We start from the raw sequence: 16,459 nt of genomic DNA, 5'->3' as shown, positions 1-16,459 counted from the left end.
AATGTTAAAAGTCAAAATAATTACGAGTTCAAGATCATGATACTAAAAGTTGGCTTTATAAATCTGAATCTATATATTGATAACAAATTGTACAAACACAAGCAAGAAACTTCAGTAAACATCCTTCTTTCATCGATCTAAAATGCGAAAAACAGATCACTAATGCCAATGTGCATCCTAGTCTAATCTGAGAGATTAGGCTTATTTGAAGCCAATGAAAAAAAAAAAGCTTTGATCAAACGTTACAACTGATGGATTCCTGTGAGTTATGGTATAACTTAGTGCACTGGGAGTGTGCATTCACCATCAAGCTATCTGCTCCTAGTCTACAAGTGTACCTCAACATTTCTACTATCAACGTCATACCTGACGTTTCTACTATCAACTTCAAATTCTGAGACGCGGACCAAACCAAATAGTTTTAGGACATGAGTTTCATAGGGCCTTTCCCAGCAACCTCTGAATACCATGATTGCCATGCTTCCACAAAGTGGGAGAAAAGATCTTTTAGAGCTGAGAAAATCAAGAGCAAGTTTTCAGTTAGTGAGTAAACCAGAATATCAGTACAAAGCATTCATTTGTAAATACTAGTAGTAATAATTTTCCATTTGAAGCTAGATGGCCAGTTACATATGTTGTGAAAGCATGCACTACAATCCATAGTTATAAACAGTCTTCATAAGTCATAACAGTTAAAAGCCAGCATAAATGTGAACAAGCACTAAACATGCACTGACAGTCTGACACCCTCAAATCCTCAATAGCATTCCAACAGTTTGATGGAAAATTTCATAAGAACTGATGAGTTTTGGAAGAATGCAAACAAGTTGAATAGATTACTAGTATATGTTTTCTTAATCAGTAAGGCTAAAAAAATTATGTGGTATAATGAAATACTCCACCTATAGATTACTAATAGGCCATATTCAGAGAATGACTAAGTCACCAAATCATGTTATATTTTTCAAATGAGCAGTTATATTTCATAACAATTGACCTTCGGAGTAAGTACCTTGGTTGTGATACTGAGGTCTGTAAGAAGTGGATAGACTTTCCCAATCAACAGCCTCTTTCCCTTCTCCATCGTGAGAATCTCCAACCTTGGGCACATTTGCAGGTGCAAAAGGGCCAAACTGGTAACTCTTTCCAGCAGTTATCGGCTCATCCTCGTTTTCATTCTCATGTTTGACTTGTACTTGATTATGCGCCTTTAGGATTTTGAATCTATCTTCATCCATCCTGAGCCTCTTTGTAGTTGTAGCATTAGTGAGATCAGTTCCAAATATCCTCTTCTTAGAATCACTTGGAATCAAGGAATCAGCAGTGCTGTTATCTGGCTTTCCAGTCAACCCCAGCCATCTGAAAGCAGGCTTCCTTGTCTCCGGGTGATGAGTCTGCATATCATCCATGACAGGAATTATCATTCATTCCACATAATCGGAATTACAAAACAATAATACTTAATTCAGAATAGCAGTCCATAAGAAAATATACCTTCTCAATAAATTTCATAGAAGACAGAACATTGGCAATGTCATACAGTCTTCTGACTTTCGCTGCATAGTTGCACAAACAGCGTTAACAAACGTGTTCTAGTAAATTGCGTATAGGCAGGTAAGGTAAGCAAAACAAAGGGCGCATGTAAATTACTTCTAGTAGTCATTGAAGTGTGCTTTCCATCACCAAGCAAAAGCTTTGCAGCATCATCAAGAGAAATCATATCCATCTGAAAAGGATGAAAACAGATCAATCTCACAAAATCTAGATGCTAATATAAACGACGAGAAAAGGCCACAAACTGAGGTACACTCACATCAGTGCAGAGGAACAGCTTAACAAAATTCTGTGTGAGAAGCCCGAGGGACTTTTCCTTCCTACTATCCCCTAAACATGAAAAAAAGACAAAAGGTCAATCTCCAATAATAGACATTTCAAAGATAAAATGCTTCAATTCATAAAATAAAATGGAATTGGAAGAAAATAAAACCAAATCGGAATGGCACTCACGTTTCAAAAGAGAACTCGAATCCGATCTATCATTCTGACTTAAGCTGTTCATATCTGAGCACATTTCATCTTCTTCATCGTCTGAAATCTGAGGGAAAAACATATGACAAGATAAAAAATTAGAAGACGACTCATTTAATTCAAAGGTTAAATCAGATTACCATTCAATTGAATTTTCAACAAGGAATAGAAATGGAATTAGGAAAAACATGAAAATCAGTAAAGACATACTTTCTCAGAGCAACTCGTATCAGCTGCAGGCCCAATATCTCTTAGACCTTCTCTCTGTAATCAAAATTGAAGATCGAAAACAGTTAGTGACAATGAAAACGAAATCGAATCACAAAAATTCAGAAACAACAGAAAATTAACACCTTTAGGTTTTCCAAAGCCTTCGGGATCGCTCCAAATCCTTTCCAGGTATATCGATTTTTCGCCTTCCTCGTAAGAATCTATGAACCACAAAACTCGAATCAGCTCAAAAATGGAAATCCAGCGCAGTCCGATCCCCAATTATTCAAAAGATGAAAGATTCCCCAGAATTAGAAGCTCTTACGCCAACGCTCTCCAAAACATTCACTATATCATAGATCCGCCTCCTCTCCACTCCTACAAGCAAAAAATCATCCAAAATCAGCTTCAAGCAATCGAATTTCGAAAGGGGGGGAAAGGATTGCGCCGCCGAAAACAAAATTAAAAACCTAATTTCGATGCGGCATCGTCCAGCCCAATTGACTCCACCCCATCGTGATCGTACAAGCTCAAAAAACTGCACAATCAAAATCAAAATCAAAAACACAGAAACACTGCTGGATTCAGAATTGGGGAAAAAGGAATTTTCCACACAAACACATAAATCACGAATCACACACATACTTGGAGCACAGGAGGCCGAGGGATTTCTGTTTACGGCAGTAAGGTATATCTTTAGATCCAGATTCCGTCGCTGCTCCGGCGTGTTTGGGAACTAAATCCATTTCCTTCTTCAGCTACAGAGATAGGCAATTGTACGCTACAGATGAACCCAGTGAAGAGGTAGCGTTAAGAAGGGGTTTGTTGGGGATGGCGGGGGATAAGGGTTTGTGAATTTGAGAGGGATTTTGAAAGTTTGAAAATCCGCCATGCAAATAAAGCGGGAGTTTGAATCTCCATCAACGGTGAATGAAGGAGACGCGCCTGTGCGCTTGTAATTACCATACTAACCTCCGAGGAATGTGAGTGTTGAGTTTGTGACGAGGGTAGCATGGGGAATTCGTATTTGGGTACAGAAATGAAGGGAATCTGATAGTCACGTGGCCGGATTCGATTGTCGCAATTTTATCAGTATTGTATAAATGCATGATGATTTTGAGGATTAATTTAGTCTATCCATAATAATTAGAAATTGGACTCTGAATTTTTGTAACTCCATAGATCGGATTGTGAAATAGGATTAATTTGATTTTATTTGGGGGTCTAGAAATTTCCTATGGAAAAATAAGTCAAATTGTTATTTAGTGGTGCAATCACATCCTCATTGGTGACCCTTACACAAAAGGGCATTCTACGATGCTCAAGAATCATTAAATTTTATCTTATCTTTATAGTACTGCCTAAATGGCTAAGTCTGACATGAGTTGCATTTTTAATTTTGTTTTTTCGCATTTCTACAATTTTAGCACTTGTGGTTTGTAAATATATTTATTATTTTGTTGATAAATAATTATAATATTGAAAGTTGGTGAATTTTTTTTCTATTTGTTCCATTACAAATAAAATAGTATTTCCTAAAATAGAAACAACATCATCTCTATTTTTTCATCCCTCTTACTTTATTCTCTCCTCATTAACTCAAAAAATAACACTATATAAAATCTTGTGCCGAAAAATAAATGTTTCATTTCTAGTGGGACGGAGGAAAGTGACAAAGTGAGTATATTTTATTTCCAATATCTTGACATTTTCATACACGGAGTTTAAGAAAAAAGTGTTTATTGTGTTAAAAGGAATGAGAGAAAAGTAAGAGAGATGAAAATGCTGAGAGAATAAAATAGAAAAATATAGTTCTATGAGTATTAAGTAGAAAAGACAAAATTGAGTTAATTATTACTCCATATAGGGAAATGATCTTCATTGGAACGGAGAGAGTACCATATGAGAAAATGATTAAACTATGAAGGAACTTTCCTAAATGGAAAAAACGACTCAACTATAGTGGAACGGAAGAAGTATATCGAAACAGATTCAAACTAAAATAGGTCATGTATGTCTTCGGGCCTATTTGAGCATTGCGCATATGACATGAACTCATTAATAACATGATATATTAACACGACATAATAACAACACGATGCCGATCTGAATCTGATATTACACAATTAAAGATGATTTATCCTATAAAACTTTATTTACATGATGTAAACATGATAATGCAAACCTAGTTAAAATAAAAGTAGTACTCTATCCGTTCCATGTTAATAGAGTCATTTTTTTATTTTAGGAAGTTCCAAGTTAATTGAGTCATTTCTATTTTTAGCAAAAAGTAATTGTCCCTCTTACTTTATTATCTCTTTATCTCTTTTATGTTATTCTCTTTTATATTTTTCACCAATCATTTAATGCATTATTTTTAAATTTTGTGACGAAAAGAAATGCATTTATTAACAAGGAACTAATGGAATAGTATATAATAGTACTTGTATATATTTTTAGTAAGTTATCTGAACCTAACAAAACCCAAATGATTGAATTTTTAGGGAATCAACTCGATAAACACACAAACTCATTAAAATTTGGCAAAGCTCATTCAATTCATCCATTTTTTGTCGATTTTTTATGTCATGAGCGATTTTTTGTAAAGTGACAATGAGATCATTACTATAATGAAATAATTATCATGCCACCCAAGCCCTACTCAATTCCGTTCCTTCAAACTTAAGTAACAATTCAAGTTTTATGAAATCACATTCCAGGGCTATTTTGCCCTGCGGCGTGTCATGTATTTTGTTCAATTTTACTACTTTGAAAAACATTTGATGCGTGTGGTTCGGAATGGTCCGATCCACACTCGATTATGTCCCTATCCGAACCCGATCTAGATTAACCGAAATCAGCCAAACTCATTCCATCGCACCGAACCTATGACTTAGTATTTTGTAAAAGCAACACTTATTAAAGACAAAACTTAAAAGTAATATGTGTAAATGAGTGCTATTATTAATAAATTTAATTATTTCTTGTATATAAAAGTTACTACACTATTATGTTAATAAACGCATTAGGTCGGGTGTGATCACAAGTGTGCCTCTGCTCTCACTCATATTGATCAAAATCTGATATTGCAAAATCTATGCTAAAAATGTCGTACAAAATCAATTACTATCATTCTTTTGTTTTAGACAAAGTGACAAACGGCTACCAAAATGATCAAAATCTGATATTGAGACAATAGTTGCTAATTATCATTATTGTAAATTAAATAGAGAGAGTGAGAGATTGTAAAAAGGCAACAAACCATTCCTTGGATTGAAAAACCAAGAAAGAGACAAACTTCACATTGTCTCATGAGTTCAAAGATGAAATACAAAATCATACAACATTATAGTATCCATCACACACTCTAAAACTTTCTAACCCAATTTCTACTTCATGTGATTCTTCATCTCACTTGAAAGAATCTACATAAACCTAACACGCATCATGCATGTTTATTGCCTAAGTTGTCTTAGATGTTGAGCTATCTCACTCAAAACTCCCCTTTTCTGCACACTCATGGCAACATTCTTCAACAATATACTCTCTGCTTCCACTGCTCTTAGCCTTCCCTTCACCAATCTTACTTCTCTCGCAAGGACGTCCAGCTCGGAATCATCCGCGGAGTACATCTTCTCCTCCAACTCCGCCAGCTGACAAAGGATACGACACATCTCCCCCTCGTAGTTCAATGCAGCTAGCTCGTCTTGGATCTTACGTTCATCCTCGGCCCGCGGTGACATGACTTGCGAGTTCATACGATCCACCTTACATGGAACATCACTCCTTTTGCCCTGCGGCTCCACGATGTCTTGATGACTCTCAACATGACTTGCCTCACCATTGTCTTCGCTCACCGAGTTCACAATGTCGTCATGATGATCCTCATGTTCGTCCCGCGAGTTCACAATGTCGTCTTGATGACCCACCTCAGGCGCATCATCTTTCCCTTCGTCGCGCGAGTTCACAATGTCGTCTTGATGATCCTCATCAAGACACACCATACGCGGATCATTGCTCATTTTGCCACACGAGTTCACAATGTCTTGACGATCCTCATCAAGAAGCACCTCAGACAGATCGCCACTCCCTTCGGCCTCAACCACACTGTACCTCTCCACTTGCTCCTCGAGCTCGTACCCCACCATGACCTTAATCTCCTCCTCCCTCTTCATCAACATGTCCTTCATCCTCTGCATCGCCTCCTGGTCGTACTCCGCCTGCCCCTCCATCATCCTCTTGTACTGCAACGCCTCCATCTGCACCGCTGCCTTCTCCTCCTGCAGGCGTGTGATCATTGCCATCGCGTTGTTGGCTGCCACAGCGGAGGCACTTCTCTCCTCGTCCAACTCCATGTACAGGGCCATCATGGACCTCCGGTCGAGAGTCACCTGTCTCTTGAGACGGGCCAAAAGCTCGGCCTCGGTCTCGCCCTCTTTGATCGGTTCCATGGCAAACTCTATTCTCCTAGGAGTCCTAGGAGTCCTAGGAGTCGCTGGGGCTGCACCATCTGATAATGCGACTCCAAAGAATCTGTTTCTATCTGCGAAATGTGGAGTTTTTGGTTCATCACCAAACATAGTATTTATGCCCTCTCTACCTGCATCCATACACAAGAATAGAATTAGCCTATTGAAGAATGAACACACACAGATATAATCTCTCATAACAAATTCACCATATTCATTTCCATGGAGCTCTGATCTTGAATCTGCTATCAATTTAAGCTCTGTGTACGCATCAACGCTGCCACCATCACCATTCCCGCCTGAGAACCAAGCTGCACGAGGGGACGAAGGGGCAGCCACGGACAAACACGACTTGTATCTCAATGAGGACTTCAACTTTATAGGGTCCCCACAGCAAGAGCACCTCAAAATCGCAATCCTCTCATTAGCCACAATATCCTTCTCATATTTCCTCAACTGTCTCAGCTGCACATTCCCCTCATCCACAACAAGGGGCCTGCGCCTATCGCAGCCAGATTCCTTCTCGGATGAGAGAAGGCATCCCTGGCACATGCTGCGGATGTCAGAAAGGCGCTTGTGCACGTGGCAGTAGGCGAGGGCGGAGATATTCATCTTGTGATCCTCACAAAAGGATTCATTGTAGTAGAAACTGGAGCTCCTCTGCACAAGGAGATGATCAAGCCTGGTGCAGAGCAAGCATGGAGTTTTGAGCTCGAACCATTGGGTGATTTCGTTGCAGAGGAAGGCGAGGAGGCCGTCGAAAAAGAGCAAGACGATCACCAGCCATTCGAGGATGGCGTAGATGAATAAATAGGAGAGAGTTCCGAACTTTTCCTCGATGGAGATCCTCAATGCTGCCCCTGCGGGAAGCATGTTGATTGACAAAGGAAAGATCTTTTCAAGAACAAATTAAAAAGGGTCAAATTGAATGAAGATGGAAAGGTTTCGAAGAGGAGAGAATCAAGAAACGTTTTTTGGATGTAAGAACACCCCAAATCTTGATCCCTCCCTCCCTTTTTCTTCTCTCTCTTGTCTCTCTTTGTTCTCTCTGCCTGTCAACTGCGTGAGGATGGTTAACTAAATGGTTTGCCAAAAATAAGGATGTTTGGATTGGCAGCATTTACCTGAATTAACGGTCTGCCGATAAAGATACCTCTTTTTTTTCTATATTAAAATGGTGACACCATTACCAATCTCTTTTATGGTAATAATAATAATAATGGCATTCAAATTATAATTCATAAATGATCGATGCCAAATTTACTCAATAACTAATTCTCCTAAATTTCCTCAACCACTTCTTCATATCTAAACAATCTCTGAAGCGTGCTTCTGCAAATCTCTCTCTCTCTCTCTCTCTCTGAAAAGATGTAATCTTTGTGAGATCTAAGCCCGCCCATCTTGTTGGCTGGCTTCTTCGGATCAATCAATCAAACTCAAGAATTCTTTCACACATATACACAAACAGACCGAGTGCAATTTCCAACTCACCATGAGCGCCAGCAACAAAAAGGCTATGCACACGCTGCTAGCTTCGCGGCTGACGCAGCTCCACATCCCCTCCCCCGCCGCGGAAGACCCCTCACTAGATTTCGAATTCTCCGACTTCTTCGGCCCCAGCGCCGCGCCTCCCTCTCCTTCCTCCGCCTCCGCGCTCCCGCAAATCATACACCACCGCTCCCACTCGTTCGTGGGCCCCTCCCCCCGCTTCACCCTCTCCAAATCGCTCCCCGCCTTCGATCGAGACGATTCCTCCTCCTCCGATGAGCTGGAGGAAGTTGCCGTCTGCAACGGCGGCGTGGCGGCGCAGAAATTAGGGCCGGGGGATTTTGAAATTATGAGGGTAATTGGGAAGGGCGCGTTTGGGAAGGTTTTTCAGGTGAGGATGAAGGGGAAAAGCGGCGGTGGAGATGGGATTTTCGCTATGAAAGTGATGAGGAAGGATACGATTATCAAGAACAACCATGTTGATTATATGAGGGCTGAGAGGGATATTCTCACCAAAGTTGTGCACCCTTTTATTGTGCAGCTGCAGTATTCGTTTCAGGTTATCTTCTTCTCCTTTTTTGTCATCTGCTTTGTTTGAATGAGATCTGATGAGCATTGATTTGTAATATTCTGTTACCTTTTTAGGGTCACATACTTAGATGCATATAGTATATGATGTTTAGTGAATTGTTTCTGGTTGAGGAAAGATTGAGATAGTTGCTAATGTGGTGAGAAGAAACCAGGAAGTTTGCACTTTTGTTTTAGTATGTCTGGGAAAATATGGAGATGCAAATCTTCTCTATCTCTGTCGAATTAGCATCCTTATCGGTATCTAGGTTGCAGAAAGCAGTTTACAACTGGTGGATATGAGGGAACTTATGATCTTTACCTCGTATGTAGTCGGGTTGAGAACAAACTTGTATGTTTCACCCTGAATAATGTCTATGTAAGAAGGAATCAACGAAGGATGGTTGGTTGAGTATAGATGATGATCCTAATTAATCCTCTAGGAGGATTGTGGTAGTTCCTCATATTATAAGAAACTGTATGGATAATTGATTACTACTCCCTTTGTCGGTTTGTCCCGCTTCAAATGGCTGTATTTTAAGCCATGTGAAGTTAGACGGAGAGAGTATTTATCTTTGTGGAGTTTTACAAACTATTATTGTCCACGAAGATCAAATATCATGCTGTGGAGAGGAATGTTTTGCATTGTGAAAGAGCTTACAGTTTTAATAGAGATATGTCTTTTTATGTTTCAATATGCCGTGAGTCTTGAATTGTTTCACTTGATAAACGAGGGCAGTGATTTTGCATCCATTTATCTTAGTTAGCATGCTACTTGTCTGTATAAAAAAAAGAAGCCCTTTTTTTGGAGAAAAGAAAAGGGCAGAGTTGCGTAAAATGTATATGGGGTTGAAAAGTGGCGAAATTGCTTTTGAGACCACATTATGGAGACGTCTTATTATTTCGTGCCGCGTTACATTTTAACTTTTTGTGATTCACAGACCAAGTCAAAGTTGTATTTGATCCTCGACTTTATAAATGGAGGCCATCTATTTTATCATCTCTACAGGCAAGGGATTTTCAGGTACTATTTTCACACTTTGTGTTAACAAGGGAAAAAAAAATCTTCGTTTCATCTTCTTAATTCCTGTTTTTGGCTATGTTTTGGGCAGTGAGGACCAGGCAAGGGTATATACTGCTGAGATTGTATCTGCTGTTTCACATCTTCACAAGAACGGGATTGTGCATCGAGATCTAAAACCCGAAAACATTCTCATGGATTCTGATGGGCATGTATGGCTAGGATTTAACCTGATAAATTTTATAAGCACGAATGCATATGCTTCATATTTTGAGAAATCTGTGTTACTTACTGTTGCAGGTCATGCTCACTGATTTTGGACTGGCGAAGGAGATTGATGAATCGAGCCGATCAAACTCGCTATGTGGGACAACTGAATATATGGCTCCCGAGATCTTGCAATCTAAAGGTCATAACAAGAATGCTGATTGGTGGAGCGTTGGAATCCTTTTGTATGAAATGCTAACTGGCAAGGTAACATCTTGAAAAAATAACTCAATTTATGCCACTATTCGAAAATTAGAAGGCTTTCCGTACTTATTTTTCTCACTTGGTCGCGCGAAGTTGAAAAAACCGACCAATAATGTTGATTGTTGAACTTGTGGTATTCGTGCTTGGATAGAAGATTTTTATTTTCTTCGATGATTGAAGTGTTAGTGTTGTATATTTCAGCCGCCATTCGTGCATGCCAACAGAAAGAAGCTCCAGGAGAAGATCATCAACGAAAAATTGAAGCTTCCACCACGTTTGACAAGCGAAGCCCATTCTTTGCTCAGAGGAGTAAGAAACATGCTCCTTTTCGTTCTTATCCTTAAATTTCTACGAATCTTTCTTGAAATGCTAATCTATTTTGTATCTGTAGCTGCTCCAAAAAGATCCACTGAATCGGTTAGGCAGCGGGACTAGAGGCGCGGAAGAGATCAAATCTAACAAGTGGTTCAGTACCATCAACTGGAAGAAGATCGAGGAGAGAGAAATCAAGCCGAAGTTCAAGCCAGACGTGAGCGGCCAAGACTGCACAGAAAACTTCGACAAATGTTGGACAGCAATGCCTCTGGATGACTCCCCCGCGCCTACTCCAACTGACGGAGAGCATTTCCATGGGTACACTTACGTAGCCCCTAACCCTTGGTTATCGTCTGAATGAGGAAACAACTCAAGCTGATGGAGGCTTCGATAGGTTGCCTCAAACTTTGTAACTGATTCTTGTTTCTCCATAGCCAAGCTAGCTAATTTATCTTGTGTTAGACTTTGAAGTAGTTTTCTTCTTTTTAATATTTATGTATCTCAATCATCTAGGAGTCACCCTTATAGACATTTGAGAATGAGGGTAAGTCAGTCTTCAATTTTACGTTGGAAATCATTAACACGAGATCTCCAGATTGATCAAATTCATGATCCATAAAGGTGAATTTGATAAATCTATTGAATGTTAAAGATCTCTAAATTATACTGATTGGAAATCATTAACACATGTAAATCTCCTTAATTATTAGTCTGAAACTTAAAAGTTCAATGTTGGGTTCAAAACTTATAACCTTAAAAAATTATACTAATAATTCAAGTAGCCTAACCCTATGCCCAATTGGCATCTCTAAGTATAATTTTCTTTATCTTAAGTGGGTTGGCCCAATTGGCCTTTCAAAGTATAATTCCAAGACTCTAAAGCTCAATATGGATTGAAAACTTATAACCCGAAAAATTAACAGACGGAACTTGAGGGGATTGGCCCGATTGGCTTTCCTAAGTAATGCAACACAGCATAGTAAAGAAATGCCCCATGCCTTTTAATATCTAACCACATACTTCATCCTTGGATAACGCAAGATATTAATGAATAATTGAATACCGCTCAAAGAGATTAAGGTCCTACCAATCCCATCAATCACATTGATACCTAATTTTTCATCACAATTATACAACACAAGATTTCCTCAAGATTTGTCCTACCCCACCATTCAAGAATATCATAATCTCGTTTCTCCTCAAACATTAAGAAAATGATTAATTTACTTGGAAAAAATATTTGAAGGTACTACTACTATAACACAGCATTAAAACACCACAAGCACTTAACAATGTAAGCTATTTATTTTCAAAAGGTGATAAAAACAAGAAGCAAAAGCATCAAAAAAACATTAAGAGTACAACAAAGCATGGCATAATGTTAACTGGTCCGTACAAATGCAAACAAGAACAATTTCTAAGCCATCTAATTTTGCCTATTCCTCTCTAATACTTTCTTGATTTAACCTTTTTTCCCTACTCCCATTTACTGATGCTGTTTTTCAGCATGTTTTATTTTTCCCAATGTATGAGAAAAAAACCCAAGCAACCTTACTTATGCTGCTATCTCCATCTTGATGCTCTGCCTCATCTGGAAGGCGGAGGCAGATCGCTGATCCTGGCCCGAGGAGAGAGACAACCGCAGAGACAGAGGCTGTGGCTCGAACGAGGCACGCTGCCTCAAACTGAGATCCAGCATCGCCGAGGACCAAGGCGCCAGCATTGCAGGTGATGAGATTCTGGCCCGCGCAGTTTGAGCAATGGCTGCGCTCCCCGGGTACACGACGGGGGCAGCAACTGTCACAGGGAACGGCATGACTGGGAATCCATTGCCGCCCTTGGCAGGAAACTGGCTCGCTAGGCCGTGGTGGTGGTTCTTGGCCTCTTGAATTGGCATTTGAGAAACCTAATAAAACAAACAAGAAACACTAGTGTTAATTTCTTAGCTACTCAATTAACTAAGTTGATTGAATATTTCAAATGAAGGAATTGCAATAGCACTCATAAAGTTAGCTTTTGCTTTTTACCGCAAAAAGAGTGACTGTTTCTACTTGATAACAAAGAGATGCGAGCTGGCAACCGATTTATTAAATCAAAGCAGAGGAAATTTTACTTGAGCACACAAATTGAATTCATTCACACACCAACAAGAAGCCGCATCGCACCAACCAATCCTCTAATAATTACTATCAGTAAATGCACAGATAAAAGTAATTACCGAGTCGGTGGTGATGTCGAAGAGGCTAGAGCGGCGGCGGCGGCGATTGCTGTTGCTCCGGCGGAGGAAGTATTTCTGAGCGTGACTCGCAACTTGAGTTGGAGTGCGGCTCTTGACGTAGTTTCGCGAGATTCCTCTCCAGTCTCCCCTTCCAACCTTGGCCAATCCAAGGAGGAATAGCTTGTGTTCATCCTCCGTCCACGGAATTCCTGAAAACAAGTCCAAATCGAGCAAAACCAATGAAAACCTCACAATTATACAAGCAAAAACACATTTCTCTCTCCGTAGCACAAAAATCATGTTCTACCATCTCCATTTCCTATCGATTCTCATTTACCTCGATTAACAACATCAATTGAATCCATAATCATTTTCAATGATCAGAAGCAATCAATCTCAGAGTCAACAAAAACACTCAATAAATTCAAAATCACGCGATGATCAGAGATCTAACCTCGCTTACGATCGCGATTCCTGCCGGCACGCTGCGGCACGGCGTCATCGGCGGAGGCGTAGCCGGAGGCGGCATCCGCCACATCCTTGGGCGCCTCGCTCACAACCGGCTCGTACTCAGACAGATTATTCATACTGACGCTCTTCCTCATCGGATCAACTCTCACTCTAACTCCAAACAGCATGATCTCGGCGGCGGACGACGGCGACAAGCTGCTCTGCGACATTTCTCTCTCTCTCTCTCTCTCTCTCTCTCTCTAAAATGGAAATGGAAATGGATTTGGATTGTGTGAAATGGTGGTAGAATTAGCGCTTTTTATATGCAACGAGGAAAAAAGGCTTTGTGAAACGTGATGGCCGTACAATGTAGCGCTGGAATTTTATTTAATTAGTAAATTAAATTTGAGGATAAGGAGCTGTTTGGGTAGGCGGATTAGTTCTAATTAGTTTCGTGATAAGCAAATTTAATTCTTGGATTTCATAGGATATTATATTAGGATGGTTTATTTGGTGGCGGTCTTACTCATTACAGTACTTCTTATATAGCATGTTATAATGAAGGAAATAGGACATGTTTTACTACACTCAAATAGGTCCACGTGTTTCCATTTTAAAAAGTTTTCTGTGAAATAATTCAAACTCTATATACTTTTGTAATTTTATTTAAGTTATATTTATCTTTTTGTCCTTGTTGGTAGGCTTGCCAAATCTTACAAACAACTAAATTCACTAAAAATGTGGACAATAATTTCAGATCTCTTGTGATTGCTTAAAAATTATTTTTTGTAGTGTAATTTAATCTTGTTATAAAATAGTGTTGATGCATATTCATTTTTATTTATATCAATTTGACCATTTGTGATCCATTTCAAATCATAGTATCTCAACCACTTATTCTAACTAAATGTTTATTTTTGTTAGGTGAATTGAAATATCATTTGATAGAGTTAAAGATTTTAGAAAATAGAAAAATCTATACAAAATTGACATATGATAGGATGGAAAATTGATGTGCCGCATTTATTGTTAATGGTATTATTAAAATTTTCTCACTCTTAAAATTTACGGATAAAAATAATTTAAGATCACAAACAATATTATAGGGAAATGTTCATTATATTTGATTAGCCAATAAAATTGGTCAAATTAATTTTCTTAAGATAATACTCCATAATTATATATTTGGGCAGTCATTTGGTTGGCCAAATTATACTTAAAATGGCTTTAGCAAGATTAATTGCTTGATTTTCTTGTCAAATGAGAAAATGTAAGTAACATATTTAAATAAGCTTTCATTATCAAAATTGAAAAAAAAAGGATTACAATACAAATAAATAGAGACTTAAGCTAGTACCAATATATGGTGATGCACCGAAGATTTAATGATGATGTGGAGAAATTTTATTAGTATTATGTCATTTTCTGCTATAAAATTATTTTATAGTACTAATTAGAATTGGATATTTATGTTAATTTGTATGGACGTGATATTGGAAACGTGTTGAGCCATGAATGGAAAATTACATTTGAGAATATCCTATATCATTTTCACTTGAATATCAGCAGGCAAATGGCTAGAAAATTTCTGAATATAATTTTGGTGAATTTCAACTTTTTTCACTTGAATATCAACAGGCAAATGGCTAGACAAGTTTGTTCCATAATTTAAAAATCGTTGCTAAAAGTTATATTCCCTCGTTCCATATTAATAGAGTTATTTTTTTTTATTTTAGGAAATATCCACATAATTAAGTTATTTCTATTTTTGACAAAAATTAATCATCTATCTTACTTTATTCACCCTCCACTTAACACATTATTCTTAAACTCCGTGCTTGAAAAAAAAATGCTTCTAACGGATGGAGTAATATTTTACATTTATTTTTACAACGGTACATAAGATGGCTGAAACATGATTGTACATTAATTGCGGACAAACCAAGATGAGCCATGGTAATTTATCACGAACTTCTTTTTGACTTTCAAGTTACCGAACATTTATTCTAATCTGGACTTATCTTCTCTATCGAACAGATAAGAGTTAAGACCAATATTTACCCGAATCATTTCTCATCATAATTTATTCTCTCTATACTCATCTTATAAAAGAACACTACATCAACCATCATGGTAAAAATGAAATGATTCGCTTTATACACGACGAAGGGATTATTATTATTCAAGGGCATCAATATAAATCCTCTTTCACTTGGAGGGTATTTTGGTATTTTCCGATAGGTCGGAGGGAAGTTACGTAATGAGATTATTCGAACAAGATTAGCGTACATATAATCATAATTAAATAGTTAATCAATGGTTAAAATAAGATTAGTGGGAGCTTAATAACATGACTATATATTTTGATTCCACGGCACTGCCGCCAATACGGTACGATGATATCCTATTATAACACTTCTACTTTGATTAATTAAGCGCAAGTTGGGATTTGATTTTAGAAAATTAAGATTATCACTTGTAAAGCAAATGGATTAATGAATAATTAACTGACAATCTTGTCTGTTTAAGACAGCGTATAGTCGTTATGATTCGTCCAAAGATAATTTAATTAAGTAGTACTACTAATATATCTTCATACTTTAGAACATGATTAGGGTTGGTCACTTTCTCCATCACTTATGGGGGATGAAATCATTTTATTTCGAAAAATTATACTACTAATATTCTATTATTGCTTATTCAATTTTATCTTTAAAACTATAAATAATATGATGAAATGCTAGTATATATTTTATTCATTCATAAAAATAGTTAATTTTTTTGTTATTTTGGCATGTCCAAAACTATTTACTAGTAGCTAGATTTACAATGACGTTCATTCTCTCGTCACTTTATTTACTCATAGGTGATGTTCGATTTCCAAGATAAAATAATACGAAGATATAATCTAGGATTGAGTTGTGAGATTATTTTAGTCATAACAGGTTAGCTATGACTAAACATGCCGTAAATATTCATCTAGGATTAAGTCGTGAGATTGAATCTCATGAACCAAACACACTATAAATTTAATACCGGAATAAAATCTTGTAAACCGAACACCCTCATAGTATACTAATTTAAAATATTTTTATGATGGCTTTCGTTATTACTCATAATTCTCATATATTTTATTGAAATTCGCATCATATTACTCCCTCCGTCCCAGAAAAGATGTCACACTTGTGGGACGGCACGAGATTTTAGGAGATTTTGTTTTGT

At 37.9% G+C, this 16,459-nt stretch overlaps 4 protein-coding genes across 4 annotated transcripts; 1 reads left to right on the top strand and 3 right to left on the bottom strand.

Moving 5' to 3' along the window:
- Positions 1-108: 108 nt before the first annotated feature.
- Positions 109-3,144, bottom strand: LOC125209690 (E2F transcription factor-like E2FE). The gene is made up of 11 exons (XM_048109275.1): positions 2,884-3,144; positions 2,709-2,776; positions 2,564-2,616; positions 2,382-2,459; positions 2,239-2,292; positions 2,008-2,095; positions 1,814-1,884; positions 1,651-1,726; positions 1,495-1,556; positions 1,013-1,394; positions 109-513 (listed from the first exon to the last, which is right to left on the bottom strand). The coding sequence occupies exons 1-11, from the start codon at positions 2,982-2,984 to the stop codon at positions 422-424; spliced, it is 1,125 nt and encodes a 374-aa protein (XP_047965232.1). The 5' UTR covers positions 2,985-3,144; the 3' UTR covers positions 109-421.
- Positions 3,145-5,481: 2,337 nt separating this feature from the next.
- LOC125214590 (probable myosin-binding protein 5) lies at positions 5,482-7,754 on the bottom strand. Its single transcript, XM_048115680.1, has 2 exons — positions 6,917-7,754; positions 5,482-6,838 (listed from the first exon to the last, which is right to left on the bottom strand). The coding sequence occupies exons 1-2, from the start codon at positions 7,578-7,580 to the stop codon at positions 5,694-5,696; spliced, it is 1,809 nt and encodes a 602-aa protein (XP_047971637.1). The 5' UTR covers positions 7,581-7,754; the 3' UTR covers positions 5,482-5,693.
- A 225-nt stretch (positions 7,755-7,979) lies between these two features.
- On the top strand, positions 7,980-11,174 carry LOC125214591 (serine/threonine-protein kinase AtPK1/AtPK6-like). The gene is made up of 6 exons (XM_048115681.1): positions 7,980-8,754; positions 9,704-9,786; positions 9,875-9,995; positions 10,084-10,257; positions 10,456-10,563; positions 10,646-11,174. The coding sequence occupies exons 1-6, from the start codon at positions 8,200-8,202 to the stop codon at positions 10,928-10,930; spliced, it is 1,326 nt and encodes a 441-aa protein (XP_047971638.1). The 5' UTR covers positions 7,980-8,199; the 3' UTR covers positions 10,931-11,174.
- A 681-nt stretch (positions 11,175-11,855) lies between these two features.
- LOC125209604 (transcription factor MYB1R1-like) lies at positions 11,856-13,535 on the bottom strand. Its single transcript, XM_048109198.1, has 3 exons — positions 13,242-13,535; positions 12,788-12,996; positions 11,856-12,475 (listed from the first exon to the last, which is right to left on the bottom strand). Exons 1-3 carry the CDS (start codon positions 13,465-13,467, stop codon positions 12,125-12,127), a joined length of 786 nt encoding a protein of 261 aa, XP_047965155.1. The 5' UTR covers positions 13,468-13,535; the 3' UTR covers positions 11,856-12,124.
- Between the last annotated feature and the right edge of the window lie 2,924 nt (positions 13,536-16,459).

This window comes from Salvia hispanica, chromosome 3 (genome assembly GCF_023119035.1).
Source record: "Salvia hispanica cultivar TCC Black 2014 chromosome 3, UniMelb_Shisp_WGS_1.0, whole genome shotgun sequence".
In the NCBI taxonomy this organism is placed as follows: domain Eukaryota; kingdom Viridiplantae; phylum Streptophyta; class Magnoliopsida; order Lamiales; family Lamiaceae; genus Salvia; species Salvia hispanica.
Note: the sequence above shows the minus strand (reverse complement) of the source record. Positions and strands in the feature narration are given on the sequence as shown.

Bases quoted from the DNA above. Each gene is read 5' to 3' on its own strand.
- LOC125209690 (XM_048109275.1), bottom strand. From the start codon at position 2,984: ATGGATTTAGTTCCCAAACACGCCGGAGCAGCGACGGAATCTGGATCT. The intron at 1,557-1,650 runs GTAATTTACATG...GCAACTATGCAG, and splicing joins CACTTCAATGACTACTAGAA to CGAAAGTCAGAAGACTGTAT. The intron at 514-1,012 runs GTACTTACTCCG...TGATTTTCTCAG, and splicing joins ACCTCAGTATCACAACCAAG to CTCTAAAAGATCTTTTCTCC.
- LOC125214590 (XM_048115680.1), bottom strand. From the start codon at position 7,580: ATGCTTCCCGCAGGGGCAGCATTGAGGATCTCCATCGAGGAAAAGTTC. The intron at 6,839-6,916 runs GTGAATTTGTTA...GTATGGATGCAG, and splicing joins GCTCCATGGAAATGAATATG to GTAGAGAGGGCATAAATACT.
- LOC125214591 (XM_048115681.1), top strand. From the start codon at position 8,200: ATGAGCGCCAGCAACAAAAAGGCTATGCACACGCTGCTAGCTTCGCGG. The intron at 8,755-9,703 runs GTTATCTTCTTC...TGTGATTCACAG, and splicing joins AGCTGCAGTATTCGTTTCAG to ACCAAGTCAAAGTTGTATTT. The intron at 9,996-10,083 runs GTATGGCTAGGA...TTACTGTTGCAG, and splicing joins TCATGGATTCTGATGGGCAT to GTCATGCTCACTGATTTTGG.
- LOC125209604 (XM_048109198.1), bottom strand. From the start codon at position 13,467: ATGTCGCAGAGCAGCTTGTCGCCGTCGTCCGCCGCCGAGATCATGCTG. The intron at 12,997-13,241 runs GTTAGATCTCTG...ACTTGTTTTCAG, and splicing joins GAATCGCGATCGTAAGCGAG to GAATTCCGTGGACGGAGGAT. The intron at 12,476-12,787 runs GTAATTACTTTT...TTGTTTTATTAG, and splicing joins TCGACATCACCACCGACTCG to GTTTCTCAAATGCCAATTCA.